At 43.4% G+C, this 19,905-nt stretch overlaps 2 protein-coding genes across 5 annotated transcripts in view; one reads left to right on the top strand and one right to left on the bottom strand.

The window, feature by feature from the left end:
- kiaa1522 (KIAA1522 ortholog) overlaps positions 1-12,756 on the top strand; it is a 48,446-nt gene extending 35,690 nt beyond the window's left edge. For 2 of the 4 annotated variants that reach the window (XM_034705331.1, XM_034705333.1), the window contains 8 exons: positions 5,206-5,364; positions 6,008-6,051; positions 6,184-6,322; positions 6,894-7,001; positions 7,088-7,254; positions 7,341-7,544; positions 7,652-11,102; positions 11,556-12,756. In XM_034705331.1, coding sequence (XP_034561222.1) covers positions 5,206-5,364; positions 6,008-6,051; positions 6,184-6,322; positions 6,894-7,001; positions 7,088-7,254; positions 7,341-7,544; positions 7,652-11,102; positions 11,556-11,596 — 4,313 coding nt within the window. In that variant the 3' untranslated portion in view covers positions 11,597-12,756. Of the gene's footprint in view, positions 1-3,328; positions 3,630-5,205; positions 5,365-6,007; positions 6,052-6,183; positions 6,323-6,893; positions 7,002-7,087; positions 7,255-7,340; positions 7,545-7,651; positions 11,103-11,555 lie in introns of those variants that run through there. The other 2 variants (XM_034705334.1, XM_034705332.1) reach the window with 2 other exon arrangements.
- A 1,049-nt stretch (positions 12,757-13,805) lies between these two features.
- On the bottom strand, positions 13,806-19,900 carry yars1 (tyrosyl-tRNA synthetase 1). The gene is made up of 14 exons (XM_034704713.1): positions 19,746-19,900; positions 19,009-19,082; positions 18,775-18,921; positions 18,518-18,693; positions 18,281-18,410; positions 16,400-16,480; positions 16,106-16,198; positions 15,879-16,014; positions 15,684-15,769; positions 15,451-15,586; positions 15,196-15,326; positions 14,897-15,090; positions 14,667-14,808; positions 13,806-14,569 (listed from the first exon to the last, which is right to left on the bottom strand). The coding sequence occupies exons 2-14, from the start codon at positions 19,063-19,065 to the stop codon at positions 14,459-14,461; spliced, it is 1,620 nt and encodes a 539-aa protein (XP_034560604.1). The 5' UTR covers positions 19,066-19,082; positions 19,746-19,900; the 3' UTR covers positions 13,806-14,458.
- Positions 19,901-19,905: the final 5 nt, after the last annotated feature.

The following is a 19,905-nucleotide window of genomic DNA, read 5'->3' as shown; positions in this document are numbered from 1 at the left end:
CAAGCTCAAGAAGTCAAACAGTCTGGCTCAGCTGATTTATGATATTTTGATACGCAGGATGCTATAAAACATCTGAGAAGCCCGTAAAAGCTGCAACACTTTATTAAAAATGATTGAAAGGGGTTTGTTTGGCAGTCAGCAGTTCAGTAATTTCAGTTTCTCTACAATCTCTTTGTACCCAAAAGAGAAAGTCTTGGAAATCCACATTAGCATGAATTTAGCATGTGCTACTCTACTCTATTGTAATGCATTGTGTTCCTTGCTCGTGCGGTGGAATGGTGTGTTGTGTGAATCAAAGGCATTTGAAGCCCCTCTCTCCCCTCTGGCCTCTCCCCAAAGACCAGATGGTGACTCTTTAGGTCTTCTAATGAATATTGATATGAGGGGTCTTGGTTAACAACAGGGGGGTGCACAGGCTGGACCAGAAACCCCCAAAATTGGCTCTGAGTAAAGGTCGGTATTTAAGGGACTGGGTGTGATTGAGATATATTTCTGAAGAAAAGGAGTGTTTGAAACATGGAGGATCATATCACTGCAGAAGAAAGCGGTTAGGCACATAAGCATCTATATTGTAATTGTTTTGCACTAATTAATCCAGATTTGGGAGTCAGACATGGTGTCAGATGTCTCTACCTAAAGGCTGAAATGAGATTACGAGGCGGATGGAGGAAAAACAAAAGTCAGGTGCGAAGAAGACAGGTTAAGCCACCGGTAGAGTTAATCCTCTTGCATGATTCCCTTGTTCAAAGCTGCTCTCCTCAGCTCATTCCAGGCCCCATGTAACCTCAGGCTGAACCACGGCCAGCACCCCAGGCCAGGCAGGCTGACCCTGGACGAGCCCTATATCCCCAGTTTCCTTGCATCATGAGTCACGAGTTAGTTTAGAGGGATGGCTGGTGTGTGGATGAAGTTAATTGTGTTACCCTCCAGCATGTTCCTCCAGCTGGTCCGTATGTATGAACCAGCTGTACCCCCCTGCTGTGCTACTTTATTGAGGATAAACACCCTTTCAGAGGACAAGTGGACCAAAGTGCTCCTTCTCTAGCGGTGAAATAATCCTGAACACAGCACTGGGTGTTTGTTTAGCAGAGAGTCAGCCTTTTTAACGCTTTCTTTTTCCCCCACATAGCAGTGTTGTATTTCATACCCTCTGCAGTTTGTCAGGAAACATTAGTAGGCACACAGAAACTCATCCCCACACAGAGCTCCTGATGCTCCTGATGATGAACCTAGGCTGCGTCATCTATAAATAACTCAAACAAGACCTCTGTGGCTATAAGGCACGGGGCAGACAAGAAGAGAAAGGCGGTGAAACTGAAAGATGGAGGGAGGAGAGAGAGAACTGTGAAGCAGTGATTAAAAAAAAGAGGGCAAGATGTTTTAGTACATCGTAATGGTTCTTCAGCGTCTCACTATGAGGACACAACCTTTACTGTCAATTGTAGCCCCTGTAGTCTTCAAATAATGAGACGGAGTGCCAGACTGATACATGATGCTGGAGGCTCTCATTAGGGAGGGGACAATGACAAATAGAACCATCCAGCCCTGAGGTATATCTCAGATTATGCTGCTGTGTGAGCTTTTATTATTATTAAATGGAACTGATAACAATAAACATCAAGAGGAATGCCTCCGCTATGGCACCCTGATCCATAAAAACCCAGTTTAATGAACACATTTGAACATTGCATCATTTAAATTACAGATGTGGTCCATTATTCTTAAAAATCTCTGTTTTCTTTTATCAAAAACAAATGCTTGCAGTTCCTAAGTTTGTCAAAAAAAGGTTGATATGATCTGTTTAATTATTAAATTAAATCGATTTTAATTAATATAGAACAAAAAATAACAGCCTTTTCATACTACTTGTCTTAGAGTTAATTATGGTAATTAAGTACGCATCTGATTCATCTGGAGACCTTGATGCCATATTTTTTTACACATTAATTATGTTACTTTCCCACTTCAAATGCCATTTAAATGCATCACATGGGGCCTCGTTAGCCAAATTACAAAATTAAAAACATTAAGTAATGACAAACCGTGATCCAGATTGAGAGCAGAGCAAGAGAGACCAGATCTTGTGTCACTAAGCAGCAGAAAGTCACGGTGGACAGCTGTGGTGACATGATATTAAACTATTTTTGATTGTAAAGCTTGATGTTCCTGTGCAGGCCTGTGGTTTATCAGGGAAATATAAGCACTACGCTTCAGACTTGAGTCTGTTTGTACCATAATAAACAAACAAAAGATCTGTGTAATGAACTCACAAATAGTAAACATCTATGCTAGCTGGAAAAACAGGCGCCTTCTATTGCTTTAGGTTAACCATTGTCTTCAATTCATTGGCAGTAATGGAAGACTGAATGTACGCTGATGCTAGAACTTGGGTGTGTGGGAACATCTGGCTAAAGTTGTGCAAAGTGCAGAAATTAGAATGGTATTGTTGTTGGGGTTTGAGGCGCCTCCGTTTGCACAGCGGTGTGCACGATGAGCTGGATGGGCTCAGGTATAATTTTGCCTGGGTGACAGAGGCGGATCCAAGGGTTAGCGACAGTGGCCCGGTCCCCTCTTGAAATCTGGCCACCCTTGTGCCACCCCAAATTACTAAATAAATTATTTGGGCTATGTCGCAACAAACTGCCATTAGACTTCTTTGTAGTTCAATGTGGCTCATTTTGAGTATTCCAAATTTTTGAACGTTAACACTGGTATTTAAAAACTATGAATAATCATGATTAATCACAACCCTTAACATAACAGGGTTTTTTTTCCTTCATGTTTCTTCCAATTAGGTGAATTTTGTTTTTAGCAAAATGTTTTATGCTCGTGTGTTACTCAGCCCAAACTTAATGTAAGCCCATTAACCCCACCAAAAGTTATTTCTAACAAGAGAGTCAGAAAGACAAGATTTTTAAAAATTATAAGACAGAAGAAGAAACATTCTTGGTACATTAAATTGTGTTTTATTTAAGATTCCTCCTGTCACCTCTTAAGCTGATTTTTAAAGCTATAAATTATATTCAAGTAAGGAGGGAAATCCATTCTCTGTTAAGTCTGCATTGACACAATCACACGTGTTGGTCTGTATTGAGTGAAGTGGGGGTGGAAGTCTCCTGAAAGCCAAACTTTGACAGCCGTTTTGCCGGTGGAGGGAGGAGGGGTCCCTTAATTTGGCAAAAGAGGCAGAATTGCAATAAAGAGCATGTGTGAGCGACAGAGAAAAATAACAGGGGGAGAGAAAGAGCAGAGGGGGGGAGGAGGGAGGAAAGTATCAGACTCGGGGATAAGGCAGCTGGGACAGGCTGCTTGGCTGGGAGCAGATCTCATTGTGCACTTGTCCTTCCCAAGTCACTGAGGCACTCTGCAGAGGGAGGAGAGCTGCTCACTCTGACACCAGGCCGTCTCCAGGCACTCACACAAACTGCTGTCACAGTTTTGGGAGAAACTGGATCTTTTCTGTCAAACATACTGAGATGACTCACTGCTGACAGAAAGAGGACTTGTTGGACTCTGTTTGGCTTTACTACTTTATCTGGATTTTTAAATCTGCTATGGCTCTGGTGTAGGCATGGTGATCTACTTAAGGAAGAGCATCCACTCTCTGCTGTCTGTCTTCAAGAAGAAGGGTGAGTGCTGAGTCATGTGCAGGCTGTAGTTTTCACTTTAAGCTGCTGACAGAGGTGATTCTGATTTATACGACAGTAATACTCTAACGTTACTATAACTGAGGCTTCTGGTGATAAGATGACATTTTCCTGTAAATCATGTATCCTCAAATGTTTGTGGTACACAGCTGAGGGAAGGAAGTGATTGATTCATGACGTTTTTTAAATCAAGCTCAAAGATGGGATGATAATTGTAGAATCAATGTGATGTGTGTGATGGTCATTGTATCTCTCTCTCTCTCTCATGCACACAAGGAAGGAGGCACACAATAATTAGCATCAAGGCAATACGGGGGTCCTCTCTAATGAGATAAAGAGCTTAGCTGACTTTTCCAGCGATCATCTAAATTGACCAGAAGCCCTAAACCTCCTGCAGGAGTATGGCTGCATTAAGAGCTTCTCTTGCAATTAATCTCAACTAGTAGTAACAACACAGCACAGTAAAAGTGGAGATATGCACTTCTCTGTCGCCACTTTGTAGTGACATTGGTCTCTGTTCCTGAGACTGCTTTAGTCAGTCCCAGGTTTCCCTTTGACCTGAGATTTCCCACAGCAACACACAGGGGAGGGCATTGTGTCTGGACCGCCTCACCCGTGTGGAGGCAGGAGGGTAGGGGTAGGAGTGTTCTGCCACACACACAAACACACACACACACACACACACACACAAACATGTACAGTGTGTACATTCAGAGTCGCACAGTGTCACCTAACCAGGTGAGACTGAGAGCTGCAGTGTTAGAAATGACAAAAGACGGAAATCAGACACCTCGCATTGAACTTTGATTCTCTTATGAGAGACAATACAACTTACATAACCTACATACCCTGCGAGAAAACAAGACTGTGACACCAAAATGAAAACAAAAATTAGAATCATACATTTATTTCTATGAAAATTCTCACATCTTAATTTCCTGCTCAGTCTTCATCCTTTCTAACAAAATGAAGCCATGGAAGGGAGAGCCACTTCTGGTTCCCACGCAGGAGGTCACCCTTCAGGGGGTCAAGTGGCATCCTTAAATGTGGAGATCCAGATAATCTAATCCTTAGTGGTCTAAGCAGGTAGAGAGATACTGCAGGAGATTAACCGGGCAATTTACTGTTCTAATTTACTGTTGAGAGAGAGGCTGATCAGGCCGGGACGTCTGCTCAGCTGAGGCGATTTTAAAGAGGGTGCTGCGTCACAGCAGGTGGAGGTGCAGAGGATTCGCTGTAAAGCTGATAAATGATTTGACCAATGAACACCTGTTGAGTCTGTTTACCTGTGTATTGCCGTTTGTTACCTTCCTGTGGAGTATACCTTCGGAAATGTATCTTCAGCTGCTCTGGTAACTCTGATGTGTTTGGCAATAAAGTGTGCTGTTGTTGGTCAGTAAGAAGTTAAATAGTTCACAGACATAAGGAGGGATGAGTTAGAAGCATCCTGAGTGTATTTGCATCATTACATCCTGTTAACGATGACGTTTCAGTATCTCAGCACATTCTGGTACATCTTTGTTAAAAGTTCTGTTTCCCCTGTCCTTCTTCACAACAGCTGGCCCGAAGGCTAATGATGACCAGAAGAGGTTGACCGTCCACTACACGACCTCTCAGCATTACCAGGAGAATGTGTTCATTGAGGGCAGCAGGCCACAGTACCTGGAGGACCTGCACATAGAGGCCCAGGAAGGCCTCAAGATACTACAGCAGGAAGGTGAGACACATGGCTACAGATATGACAACATATTTATGTTTATTTTGTGGGCTTTTGTGTCGAATCGAATCCCAGGCTGCCTGCTTTGAGGACTGTAGCCTCTGTACATGGGGAGCACATTTTAACCACTAGCCCAAACCCAAGAGATTTGACAACAAATATGTTAAAAGCAAATACATATTCAGAATTTTAAATAGTTAAACAGAAGATATCAACCCGTCTTGATAAAGCTTGCCCACTGCAAAGTCCCTGCAAGGAGTTTTTGAGAGGTTGAAACGGTTTGAAAGTTCAAGTGTTGACTCTTTATGACCTACAAATGCAAGGAAGACCATCAACGATAAGACTGGCAATTTCTATATGTAATGTTAGAAGCCTGTAAATACATGATGGAGTAGAAGTCAGATGAGACCATTTACAGAAAAGTATGAAATTAAAAAGACGTATGAGGTACTGCTTCGTCCACAGGGGAACATCTAGAAAAACAGAAAGTTTGTCACAGAAGCGTAAAAAACAACAAGCCAGAAAATTATTGTTGTATATCATTACCTATGATACAGTTACAAGTTGTATACTGAATATCGACACATAAATGATGTAAACAGTTTGAATTTCTATTCTGATCCTTGTCTTTTGCTTCTTATAGAACACAAGAATGGGCTGAACTTCCCCGACAATGAGAGCATCGCTGTAAGTGCCCCAAAAGCTCTGTGGATCATTTTCCCTTCACTTCCTACACACCCAGATACGCCTAACTAAATACTGTTGTTCATGTTCGTGTGTGTGTTCGTGTGTGTTTGTGCATGTGCGTATCTGTTGCAGTCAACAGACACTCTGCGTCCGGAGCAGGATATCAGCTCCAAGGACGGAGGTTTCTCTCTGGAGTCGAGATCCACCGCAGGGAGCACTGACACCACAGTAACCTCTGCTGTGTCGACAAGGCCTGTACTCACCCGCCAAGGTAAACGCTGGTTCTCACTGTTTGTGCTTGTTTAAAGTAAGACTTGGAGAGGAAGCATCCATATTTCCTTATTTTGGGGGGAAAACAGGAGCTAATCTTGGTGCATGCAGTTTGAGTTTTTCTTGAATTCTCTGCTTTTGGAACAGTCATAGACAGGTGCTTCTTTAGCATGCTCGTCTCATTCCCCGCTGCATGGTGCCTCTGCGGTTATGGTTTGAAATCAAAGGGAAAGGAACTTGACACACATTCATATACACACATAGAAACACACACAGCTGAAGATTTTTTTTTTGGTAACTCAAAACTTCTAAGTATTTGAAGACAGCACTGCGCTGCCTCTGCCTATCACAGCTGGAAGGTGAAATATGCCCCTGCGTGGATCTTTGTGTGTGTGCATGTGCAGGAAGAAAGAGTGATTGATATTCTGATCCATATTTCTAGTATAGTTATTTCAAATCCTTTGGAAAAGCCAGTTCTTTAACACAACTTTACTGGGTTTCAATACTTGTGTCAGTCAGTGCCCAATAAAGTTTCCTCCTTAAACTCAAGAAGACTTTCTTCTTTCTATTAGGTTCAACGTTCAAGCCTCTGAATCCAGTTAAAAGAGTAGACAGAAGTAAGAAAAGGAGCAGGAGGACCACCATCATGGGCATTCCTAACCAGGTCCACAAAGAACTTGGTATGTCTTCATCATCTTCCTTATCAATCTTCTAGCAATGGTTGTAAACATCGGAGTTTACTTACAGTGATCTGCTCACTTTCCAGCATTGCAAAGAACCTCAACCTTCCAGCAACTTGTTTCCACTCAACCCCAGGATCAGGATGGACAGATCAGACACAACCAATCAGGCGTTGTTATCATTCCTACAGTCGATGGAGGGACCGCAGTCACAAACAAGGAGGGAGCAAGGGTGCATCTTTCAGACCTGGAGGTAAAGAATTAGTCCAAACAAATGAGTACTACATTTAGTACATTTTCATTTCACTTATGAATAATCCTCTTTCTGCTTTATCCAAGCTGGCTGCATCCAGAGATGAACAGCTGCTGACAAAGCACTTCCAGGCAATGAGTCAAGAAGAGCAGCTCTTCAACCACCAGGGTTTTAACTCATACCTCGGGCCAAATGCAAATCTAAGACCCAAGTCTCTTGCAGTACCTGGCATGACCACTTCTTTCACCTTCTCTTCTTCAACAATGCTCAGCTTTCTCCAGGAACCCAAGGTAAGAACAGAATCTCTAATCCAGGAAAAATACTTTTCAGTTGGATTGGTTTTCTAAAAACCTTTCTTCTCTATCTGACAAATTCATGTCTGTGTTTTTTCTCTTAGGGCCCAGTGATGTCAATTTCACCACAAGCCACCTACTTGTCAACAATCATCCCAAATGCGGTCTTGCCAGCCTCGATCGACGTCATCGAGATAGACCGCAGCAGTAGCCGGGCACGTGGGAGCAGTGTAAACCATGGCAGTAGTGTCCGCACGATGAGCAAAAGCAGCCTGGCGTCTGGAGACTCGTCGGTCAGCCCTTTGTTGTCCAGAAGATCAGACGGTGATGGTTCCCAGGCAGACGTTTTTCACAAAGACTCTGGTCCAATGCCCACATCAGCGTCTGTACCAAACTGGAATGAGTCACCATCTTCAAAGACCTTTATTTCTCAGTCCTCCCCGGTATCATCAAAGGGCAGCACACACAGTGCTACTTCTCAGAGAGGGGAACTGAAAGGGCAGGAGAGCCAGGCTAGTGAGGACCATGACCGTGTCAGCCTCCGGAGCTCAGTTAGCATGAGCAGCAGTCGAAGTGAAAATGTTTTTACAGGTCAAGGATGTGAGTCTGGTATGTCAGGGTCGGTAGCTGCTGGAGAGGATGGAAAAACCAAACAGAATTTCACTCGTAGTCTGTCTGTTATGAAGACCAAGCAGCCCCCTGCACCTCCAAGGAGAACAAACTCTCTGCACAGTAACAGGATCAGGAGCAGCTCCAGGGTGCTGGTAGAAAGCAAAGTCATCAATGAATCAGTGTCTGGAGTGATGGTGAATGATACAGAAAATCTTGCAGCGAAAAACGATGCAAATTCAGCTATTGCAAACACTACTAAGATCCCCATCCCTATGTCAAAATCTACAGAATCTGTCACTTCTCCCACCAGTCCCTTGAGCCCCATTGAGGTAGGAAGAGCAACAGAGTCCCAGTCAGAGTGTGCAAACTTGTTCCAACAGAAGTCTTCCTCTGATGGGGTGAAATTTGAACGCACCATGTCTCCTTCCAGTGGCTACTCAAGTCAGAGTGGTACACCAACACTTTCCCCAAAAGGCATCTCTCCAACCTCCCCGGAGAAGCAGAAAAATAAACCAATTAAACCAGACCGATCAGTATCTCGGGCCTCATCTTCAGGAGCTTCTCCTTCCTCTTCTCTTACTTCTCTTTCATCCGGTGCATCTGAGCCTGCCCATCTATCCACATGTAGCCCCAGTCCACTTCTACAGGGTTCTTCACCTAATGTTGCTGCAGAAGAGCTCCCTCCTAAAAACGGCTCTCCAACTTTACCTTCCAAAGTGAGGGAGTTGTTGAACGTCCCACCACCTCCCAAAGTCAAAGCACCTTGTCCTCCTCCTCCAGAGACGTGGATTCACAACAGACGCTCCTTTGAGCTCCTGTGCGGTCCTTCTAATGTCAGCAACGAAACCCAGAAACCAGCAGAGGGGACAGACAGCATGGTTAAGCAAGCAGGAACCCAGACTGAAGACAGCGAGGAGATGCAAGTTTTAGTTGAAAAAGAAGCAACCATAGACAAGTCTGTTACAAAGTTGTTAGAAAGTGCTGCCAAGCCAGAGTCATTGTTAGAGGCAGCACCAGGAATCACTTGCAAGGAATTGGAGAGTAGCCATAGTCCTGGTAGCGAAGAGGAGGGAACGGAAGAAAGTGCTGACACACAGAAACAAGAGCAGAGTAGTAGCCCAGTAGTCAAGCTTCCTGAGAGTCAAGAGACAACTCCAAAGAAAGATCCTCCTCCAGTCATGAAGAAACCCATGACTGTGCTGCACAGAGAGGAACTGGTGTCAAAGGAGCCCTCAGTGGAGATAGAACCAAATCAGAAAAGCAGCAGTGCGACCACAGAAGCTGATGTTCCCGTTGAGAACAGAACAGTCTCATTGTTAGATTCAGACGATAAGACAAGCAATAGAGAGGTCACGTCCATGCAGACACTTTCTATAGAAGTCCCCAAAATTAGCAAGACCTCTCCACCACCAACCCCACCTCCAGCATACCACCCCACACCTCCACTGTCAAGAAAAACACCGACTCCATCAGTATCTACGTCACCGGAGGATCTAGAGAGGGTACAGGAAGAGAACCATGTCACAGAGTCTTGCTGGCCACCTCCTCCGCCTCCAATGGAAGGGGACTCTGTCTTTGATGGAGGAGAGGAGGTTGACTTTCCTCCACCTCCTCCACCTTTTGTGCCGGAGAGTGTGCCAAAAGTGACGGACAGTTGTGTGACGGAGCTGGATCCCACAAAGAGACCGACAGACAAAGCTGAAGAGACAGTCGAGGATTCAAGGGAAGCTGGGACTTCAGTCTGTGAACAAACTCCAGATGTGCATCCTGCTGTTCCACAAACAGTCAGTGACTCCAAACCAGAGGTGGATGCTCAAATTTCTGAGGCCAACACCTCCAATGAGATCCCTTGCAGGCAAGGTCAGACTACATCTGTGTTAGACAATAAGCAGCCTCTGCAAGTGGATGTACCTACTTTGCAACCTATTACAAAAGTTGAGCACCAAGTGTCTGTTTCTGCTTTGGTTCCATCAAGCAGTCTACTGAGTCAAGACTTTCTTGAAACTGAAGATCAGTCTCCTTCTGGGCCTCCAGTCAGTGCCCAACCTCCAGTTACAATCCCAGTAGCACCCCCATTACCAGCTGAGAATTTAACCCATGGCGTGAATTTCAGGAGGCAGCCCAGTGTAGCACATCGAGACACCAGGAGCAAGGAGCTCCTTTCTCGACACAAAAGTGCACCCATTCCCAAAGAGGATGCTAACATACCTCTGGTCACCCCTTCCCTGCTTCAGATGGTTCGCCTAAGATCAGTTAACATGACAGAGGATCAGGTGAAAGCTCCCTCAGAGGACAAATCAACAAACCTGGGAGCTCCAGTTCCTGAGAATTACCCAGTCTTAATCCCAGGACCACAAAACACACCCCAGAAGCCCATCCGCAAGTCACTGTCGCTAAAGTCTCCCCCTAAAGCAGTCAAAATGTCTCCTGTGACTCTTAACACCCCTACCATGACACTCAACACCCCTTCACTGCGCTTACAGGAAGCCATACGTATGAAAACTGCAGCCATGTCCTCAAGAGATGGTCTTCCATCCCGACTGGGATCGTGGTCTTCAACCCACAGCTATGTCAGTGAAACAGGGGCTCAAGGAGGAGACATTCACAAGTCTCCAGCCTCTGCCGCCAGCTTTATCTTCTCTAGGAGCACAAAAAAGGTTGTCATAGAGACTGCGCCTGCCTCTTGTCCCGAAGCTCAGGCAAGTCTGAAGCAAAGCTTGGCTGCAGAGCTCATGCAGATGTCTGACCAAACAAAGGCCGTCACCATCTCGAATGGTGGAGTGAGATCTGACAAAGTACCTCCACCTGTAGCGAAGAAACCAGCCCATGGGAGTACTACGCAGACTCTTCCTGCTTGTTCAGCAAAGATGGACCTAAGTATGGGAGGAAATGGAGCCATAGGAGTGCGGAATGTGAGTGGAATAACACAACTTGAGACAACAAGTAAGAGCAGCACTTTTATTTATAAGCATGCTTTCCTATCATTATATTTGAGAGTCATGCCTTCATCAGTGTTTTTAGTGTACTGCTGCTGAGTGTGTAAACTTAAGCATTGGTGCTGAGTCAGGGCAGGCATAAATCAATGTAGCCACTCTGTTGTCATGAAAAAGCAGAATGCAAATTCTTACATTCAGAAGCAGATTAATTTTACCTTGAAGAGTGATTTTTTAGCCACTCATACCAACAAGAGAAAACTGCACACACAAGCTTTCTGTCAGTACAAAGCTGCATTGAGTTGCTGTCAACTTCTTCCAGTCAAACATGCAAGCATGTTTCTCTATCAGCCGTAATCTAAAGCTCATGATCATGTCACCATGACAGAACACGCAGCATGTGTTTCTGTAACAGTATCATTTTGTCGGCATAACGTCTAACCTCCTCTTTTTGCCCCTCCAGCTACAAGAGTGACAGCGGACACAATTGAAACACTGTTTTAAGCGAGCTTTGAGGTGATCGGTGAAGGCTCTCGCCAGAGAAACAAGCAAAGACGGAAAGCAAGTAAAGGACGACCCACAGCAAGAAGTCACTGCTGAGAGACGTGTGTATTTCAGCGATCTGAGTGTCACGTGTGTTAAGTCTTCTCCTAAAGCCTTAGCCTGTAATGGCCTTCCTACATATTTATGCAAAAAAGCAAAACAAAGTGATGCTCTGAGTTTCTGATCAAAGCTTTATTCTGGAGTATTTTTCTAAGCTATAGTTCTCTTATCAAGGCCCCTCAGGATGAAATGTGTACAATGGCTGAACTGTAAATATTTGGCTAGTGTAATATCGCCTCCCAGAGGTCGAAGTAGGCAGTGCTCAATGCAGCTCAAAAGAAAGGATTTGTCTCACGAAGCATTTCTGTACAGAGATTTACAGTCTGTTAGGTCTTTCCCCCTGTTGTAATATAATGCACAATTTTCATTGGGGTTTAAATCACCGTTTTATCGCTTTTTATGCTTCAAGATCTGACCATAAGGTCATTGTCACGCTCGATTTCAATCCTGCTTTTTACTATGTTGATAGAGAGATAGCTTTGGTGTAGTGTTTGAGAAAAAGGGATGCTGCATATTCAACACAATAACAGAGATATTGTCTATTAGGACAGAGGCACTTTTGTAAAGGTTCAAATGAGGCATCAGGTTATTCCTAAATTGTCAAGATGCTTTTACATAATCTTGTTCTCGGGTTAAATAAAAGGTCAGCAGATTCTGAAACATCTTTTGAATAACAGTAACACAAGTATCATTTATTTATGTGTGGCTTTTTCCATTTGTAGCACTGTCATTTACCTTCTACCATATCTGAAATTTTCAACAATCTGTTTCCTCTGAGAAACACGTTCAGGGCTATAGGTGTGAAAACTGGCCTTGTTTGATTTGTTACACTGGAGTTGACTTTGTGTGTAATCAGTGTTTATTTTAAACACTTCCTATCTAAAACTTTTCTTCGCGGAAAATCAAGCTTCTCACTTTTTGCACAAAAATGCTTTTGCCCCCAGCAAAATCATTGGTGAGTGAATTTTACTGACTCTTCATGATGGGTCAAAAATCTACATCTTGATGATTATAAAGAATTATGTACAGTTATTACTTCTATAAATAAAATCTAAGTGTATTAAAAATGTGTTTTTGTGCTTTCTTTTTTCTAACAAAGACAGAAATGTGATGACCTTACACCATAGACTGTATAAAAAATGGACATAGTATCCGTGACATCACTCATCTGTTCCTGAAGCGCTGTTTTGAAGCCAAGTGTCAGCGGATGCCATATTAGAAATGCTGAACACAATGGCTGTTTTTGAAACCGCCCACTATACTAGCAGTATGTACTGATTTGGCCAAAATTCAGGATGTAGTATGTTAACTACAGCAAAATCTGTAGTATGCCAAAACTACCCAGATGTCTTATTGTTTTGGGAAAATTTCTCAGTATGAATCAGACCAGTCTCCCTTGCGTACTGTTTCCCACAATGCACAGCGCTAACGTAACACTTCTTTTTTCCCTATATGTAACTGTGGGCACTCAGTTTTTAGGTGCTGTGAAAATTATCAGCTTGTCCGTTGTTAACTTCCGCTTTCCAAGACTGGAAATCTAGCGACACCTGACCAAGCATTCTACGAAACAGATCCGACAGAACAGTCATACTACGTAGTACCTTCAGATGCAGTATGTAGTATGCAGTAGGTTTTGCATACTACATTTGTAGGTAGTATGTAGCAGGCCATTTCGAAAAACAGCCAACCTAACTTAATCCGAGCTAGTGGGAAAGAGGCGGCTCTTTAGCCTTTATGCTAACAGCTACAGTGTTCCTGCCTGTCAGTCAAGTCAGACATGTCCTATAATGGGTAAAACTCTTTAATTTTATTATCCTCTGATCTGCAGTGTTCTGAAAAAGTTCACCCCCCTACAGTGTGTGCCGATAGAGAAATTAGCTACTCAGACCTAAACTGTTTTTTGGACCAGGCTGTAAACATGTTTATTTCTGCTGCAAAGGTCATCTTTTTTTAATTGGTTTGTATGTGGTTTCTGGTCTTTCAGCAGCCAGCCTCAAGCAGACGCTAAATGAACTGCAGTTTTAAGCATTTCCGCATGGGCGTCCAATTCTAAGACCAGAGGTTGCCACTTGCACTATATACAAAGAATTTCTAACCCAACACAGATAAATCAAATTTTCTGCCGACCACAGAATCCAGACAGCGTTTATTTCATTTTAGAGATTATGCATTATTAGATTTTATGACAGATTATGACCAGACATTGAATTCTGTACACTTCCCCAAAGATCAAACTTCCTATTTCTTACAGTACATGACAAGAAGATTTTTTTTTATAAACACCTGATTCCTGTTACACAATACCAGCCGTATGCATTAGATTTGCAGCTTAGTCACTGCCCTGACATACACCATTAAGGCAATGAACACAGAGAGACTTAAACCTGGAAAATTAATGAAACACAAAGTCCCTTTCAAACACCTGAGATTCTTCCAGGAATGGGCAGCAAGTAGTGCAACATTCAAGAAAGCTAACCTCCGTCATCTTAGCAACACCATGTCTCTTTAGCATTAACTCATGAGTCATATGTTGATAAGTTACATCACTGTTGTTATGACTCTTTTTTTCTGATAAATTCAAAGCAAGGTAAGAGAATTTTTGTAAGCCGTCCAAAGCCGTCTGGCAGTTTTGGCATCCATGTCCATCATTCTTCCCTGAACACATCCAGGTGAAGTTTGAACGTTGTCATCATGGTGATTTGTTGATGAGAGTATTTTGGATGAAATGTGGCATCTTCAAAGGATAATTTGATAAAGATGTGTCTAACTGATGTTTCCTCCTTTGAGTGTCTTACATGTGATCTGTCCTAGTTTGGTCATCAGCTGCTGGTCTTTCCACTGAGCCACACACTCGTCTGAAACCTTCAAGTCCACCTATGGGACAGGAATACAAGCAGTAAGTATGTGTGCTTTAAATATTTCTATAGAAGACGTTCAAAAACAGTAACAGTGGAATCTGAGTGACACACACCTGTAGCTTCTCCCAAACTTTCTTCTTTGGGTTGAGTCTGTCGTCTGGTTTGCCTGTCTCATATCCCTCCACAAAAACCTGTTCTCCTGGTGACGACCCCTCTGGAGGGTCCAAAGGCTCTACCCTCCTCGGCTCCCCCTCACTAACCAACCAAAGAGAAATGATGAGAAATACACAAACACACAAAAAAAAGTAATGCTCGATTTTGCTCAGACATATCTAACACTCACATAGAGGCACACAGCAGCATGGCTTGAGACTCAATCCCTCGCATCTTCTGGGGTTTCAGATTGCACAGCAACAACACCATCCTGTCCTGTAAGTCCTCCTGTGAGACGTAGGCCACCAGCCCGCTCACTACCGTCCTTGGCTCTGGCTCTCCCACGTCGATCTTCTCCAGGTAGAGCGAGTCTGCATCTGGATGCTGAACACAGAGGCAGAGAGCTGTGAAGCAGACTGACACACATCAACATGAAATCTCTACCTTTACCAGCTTCTCAGGCGTCAAGTGTTGATTTGGATGTCTTACCTTCTCCACACTGACGATTTTGCCCACCCTGATGTCAAGTCTGGAGGGTGCTAGCTCATCATCATCTCCTCCTCCTCCTCCTCCTCCTCCTCCTCCTCCTGCTCCTGCCTTGGCACCTTTTCCTGCTCCTTCTGGTCACACACAAACACAAACATTCACACCAATTAAGACGGAGCTACTATCACAGATATGTAAGGGTTAAAAGGACCAGAACGATGAGCGAGAAACAGGGAGGATGATGGGTAAGATACTGACTTGTCTTTGACTGGCTGGGGTAGGCAGAGTTGGTGAGTTTCTTGAGTTCAGGTGATTCAAACTTCTTTCTGATTGGCTCCAGCAGTTGGTTTAGTGCTGCTTCCACTGACGCCTTCAGGTCTCCTGGATGGACTACCTAACAGGGTCAAAGGTTAACAACGTTAGATCAGATTATGGACTGATTATTTGACATAAAGATCAAATTCATTTCCAAATACTAATAAATAATGTACCTCCTCAGCAAAGTCCTTCTCCACCTCTTCAAAGTCTGTGTAGATTTTGTCTCCACCCCACTTAGCGTCCCTCTTAACACAGAACTCTGTAACACAATGTTCTCATTGATTCATTGATTCTTTGTTCTGTAAACAAGTAGAAGGAAAACTGACAGTCAACACCACAGATGGATATTAAAGGGGAGCGTTTTCTACCTCCACGCAGAGGGAAAACAACGTATCTCACAAAGGAGAGGACCCCATTGTTCTGGATGTTGCCTGGCTCACAGAAAGCCTTCTTCAGCTTCTTCTTCACATCTTCTTTGGAGTCCAGCAGATCAATCTTAGACTCCTACAGCCAAACAAAGTTAGGACAGATCATGAATATCCTCGCCACCAATCTTGATCCAATTGCTTTATATACATATATAATTGTGACATACTTCTTCTGATGAGCTCATCTTGGCTCCTGTCAGTCCAGGTACCATGGGGTTCATCAGGTGAGCACGTTTAGCATAGCCAAGAGAGGGGAGGTACTAGAGATGAAAGAAAGGCTACAGTTACACTTCATTTTAAAGATATTACTCTGAAAACTTCCTCATGGACTCACTTGCACAGAAATATTTTTTAGCAATGACGTCCAAATCTTTTATTTTGTCAAGACCGGTAGTCATGTGAGAAGAGACAGGAGCAGACAGGGTGAGTTGCTAACATGCTAATCTGCAGGAAGAGGGTACCTTCTCTGCCAGAGTGAAAATCTTCCTCTGATCAACTCCTCCGAACTGGGCATCCACCTTGAGGTACTCCTCATCCAGAGCCTGAGGATGAAGAGAAATCATGTTTAATACACATCAACACAATCCCCTCTTATACTGTGTGTTCAAGGCAGGACTGTTACGCCTCATCCACATTAGTGTAAGCACAGAGGAGTAATGGTGCGATGAAGTCTTTCCTCTGCTGAACCACCACTAAAGGTAGAAACAGATGATCTTGCTGGTGGTGTCACTGTAAACATCAGAATCAGCAGGATGGGTGGGACAGGGCTCTGTGTTTGTGTGTGTGTGTGTGTGTGTGTGTGTGTGTGTGTGTGTGTGTGTGTGTGTGTGTGTGTGTGTGTGTGAGTGTGTGTGTGTGTGTGTGTGTGTGTGTGTGTGTGTGTGTGTGTGTGTGTGTGTGTTCATCTGAGTGAGTGATAATGTGAGGTTCCTGGTGTTAGTTCTCAAGTCCTGCCTCTCAGGCTTCCACAACACTCCAAACAAGGGATGTAAACAATTAATCGAGTATCAATACATTGATTGTTAAGAACTTATTGTTTTGTGTTTTCGATTTTATCAAACATCACGTGGTCTCATAATTCGTTCAGCTATCAGGGAGGTGTTCTAAGTTTAAAGGATGTTTCGATGGGAGTCAGCTGACTGAAGGTGTCAGCTTGGGGCTGTGGCTGAGTGACAGGTCTCGCCTAGCGCTATTTTCCTCTGTAGGAGCCATGAAGGATTTGAGTGTTTATAGTACTGTATCTTATTTTGAGGCTTAGGGTAGGGTATTGTTTGTATATTTTTTGTGGTGTTTTTTTTGTTGTTTGTTTATGATATGATTTATTGTGGGGGTTAATTAGGTCATTTACAGGTCATGTCTTAGGGGCGGGGACATTCTGTTCATTTTTGTTCGGAGTGGGAGAGAGGGGGTGAGCTGGGTCTCCATACTTTTTGTTGACCGCTATTTTCGCTATTCTGTTTGTGCACTTAATCATGAGTTGATTATCCTTTTTCGTTAATAAAAGGTTAAACTTGTTCTTTTGTACATTAGTGATTTTTGCTTTTAGTGTGTCAGACACTTTACTAGGCCCAACCTCAGCCTCTCAGCAGCTTTTGGCACTTTGTAATCGCTACATCCTCTGTCACTGGTCTGATTGTGACCCGGTTGCGCTCCCGGCTGACAGCTGACCACATACACATGTTTATTTTTCTCAATAAGAACAAGTAGACAGAAAACTGGACACTGTGAGTCTGAAATATGTTTCTGTTCAGTTCTCTTGTTGCAGCAAATCCGCATGTTTTAGCCTGAGCCTTCACTTTATACGACAGTATGTCCACAGAGATTATTTTTGAGCCTGCTCCACATGTTGATATTCAGCGTGTTTAACATTGTGTACGGCTCAATATGATCCGTAGTTATTCAATACCATTGTTTACATTTACATATTACTGTTTGAAAGGTGCCTATAAATGAAATGTATTACTATTATTGTTATTATTATTATCATTATTATTATTAGTAGTAGTAGTATTATTAGTATTATTATTATCTAACACTGGGACAACAACATAATGCTGTTGCAGAGCTCAATTTAAAGAATGAAGGCAGACTATAGGTAGACTGACGGATGAGATTGTGGCACTAAAGAAGTTCCAGTTGTGAGTCTACACTCAGGATCCAGTGACAGTTCCAGTATCTAAACTAATTTCTCATGGAGCACTTTCATCACTATAGGCAGACAATTTGCAATAATGATCATAATAACTGAAGGTAGTTATATCCCAGAGGATCTGAGGACAACCAAGAGATCTTATCCCACTTCTAAGCAGCTTCTACACCTTCTTCTAGAACACTTTTCTTACCTGCAGCCCGGGGTACAGCAGACCACTCAGCAGGGGATGCTCCACCTGTTTGACCACCTCAGCTCCAGCCTTTTTAGCATCATGCTCAGTGACCATGGAGGACAGACGGTACACATCAAGAGTATACTCCCTGATATAAATAATGATACATACGGAAAACACTAGATCAAATATGGGCTGTTATGTATAGAAAATGGAAGGTTAAGACAGCATCTGAGCACTGCCAGCACAACTGACCTGCTGAGCTGGTAGTCAGTTCCTTTGACAAACTTGAGCTTGTCCAGAGGAACACCAATGCTCTCCAACATGGCCTTGATAACCTGCTCGTAATACTTCACCCTGAGCTCAAGCAGCTCCCAGGGGGCTTTCATGTTGTCTAGGTAGGCATGCAAGTCTGCAAACAGTATAGTGACCTAAGGAAGAAAAAATACATCAGGAGTTAAAGAACACAAGCTCTTAAACAACAGATAAAATACTCAGTAAGATTCACCCACTTCACATCCAGCCTTGAGGAAGTCTGCTATCTTGGACATGGGGACAAAGTAAGCGACGTGGGGTTTTCCGGTGGTTGCTGTGCCCCAGTACACCTTAAGCTCTCTCTCCTTCAGAACCTGTTTCACTTTCTCCTCTCCAAGGACTTCCTGCAGCACACACAAAACATATGATTGGAGATTAATGTGCTCCAGCTGCCAAAGGGAATTTAGAGAGTGTAAGTTTTGGTGTATTACCTGAAGGTTCCTTGAAATTAGGTGGAACTTCTCATCTGGACTCAGCTGGTCTGCCATGGTGCAGGGCAACCTCACTAGAAAAGAGAAATTTTACATCGTTATGAATTGATTGTAGATTTTTTTGTCTTTTTAGCTCGAGTATATAAGAGTTCAATGCTTATAAAATCACATCTAGTCTAATGTTACCTTCAGCCATCGACAAAAAGATAATGTGGGTACTGATGTTTACTTTGTCACCAAATATGAACCGAAGTGGACGAGCAGTAAGCAGCAGATGACTGTTTTAACTGTGCTATGAATGGAAATCAGTTTCTGAAGACATACTGAATTCATCAGAGAAACCACAGCGGTCAACAAACCGTATGACAACTCAAGTTTCACACTGAAAAGAGTGACGTAGACATTAAACCCAAACTGGGTACTTAAACACTTCAATATCGGGTGCTGTGCTGTCCTATGTAGGCTAATGTCATCATACAAATCATATGTCGGGGACAAGTTTACACAAATATGCACATTAGTAGCTACTTACGGGGGGGACCAACATGTTGCATCACGTTAATAATGAATGAATCAGTCAGCCAAGGCTAAGCTAACTAGCATCAAAACCATGTGCAGCTAACGTTTCCTAGCTCTGCTGAAATCTCCGAGGAGAGTTTTAGTCCCTAAATTTAGTATCAACATGTTCAGTGCTTTTGGCTGTGATATCAGTCTACAGGAAAAACCAGCCCACTTACCAGTAAGCCTGTCTTCTTACAGTGAGACGTGGGGGAGAGAAGCCGGTTGGGCGGACCTGTCAGTGTTGCATCAGCGATAGAATCAGCTCTGCCATCGACTCGCGTAAGATTCAGGGAGAAGCAGTCGAGTGCAGAACGTATGATTCCATATCCGGGTCCC

This window comes from Notolabrus celidotus, chromosome 16, assembly GCF_009762535.1.
Source record: "Notolabrus celidotus isolate fNotCel1 chromosome 16, fNotCel1.pri, whole genome shotgun sequence".
In the NCBI taxonomy this organism is placed as follows: Eukaryota; Metazoa; Chordata; class Actinopteri; order Labriformes; family Labridae; genus Notolabrus; species Notolabrus celidotus.
The sequence above is the reverse complement of the archived record's forward strand: the minus strand, read 5'-3'. Positions and strand labels throughout refer to the sequence as shown.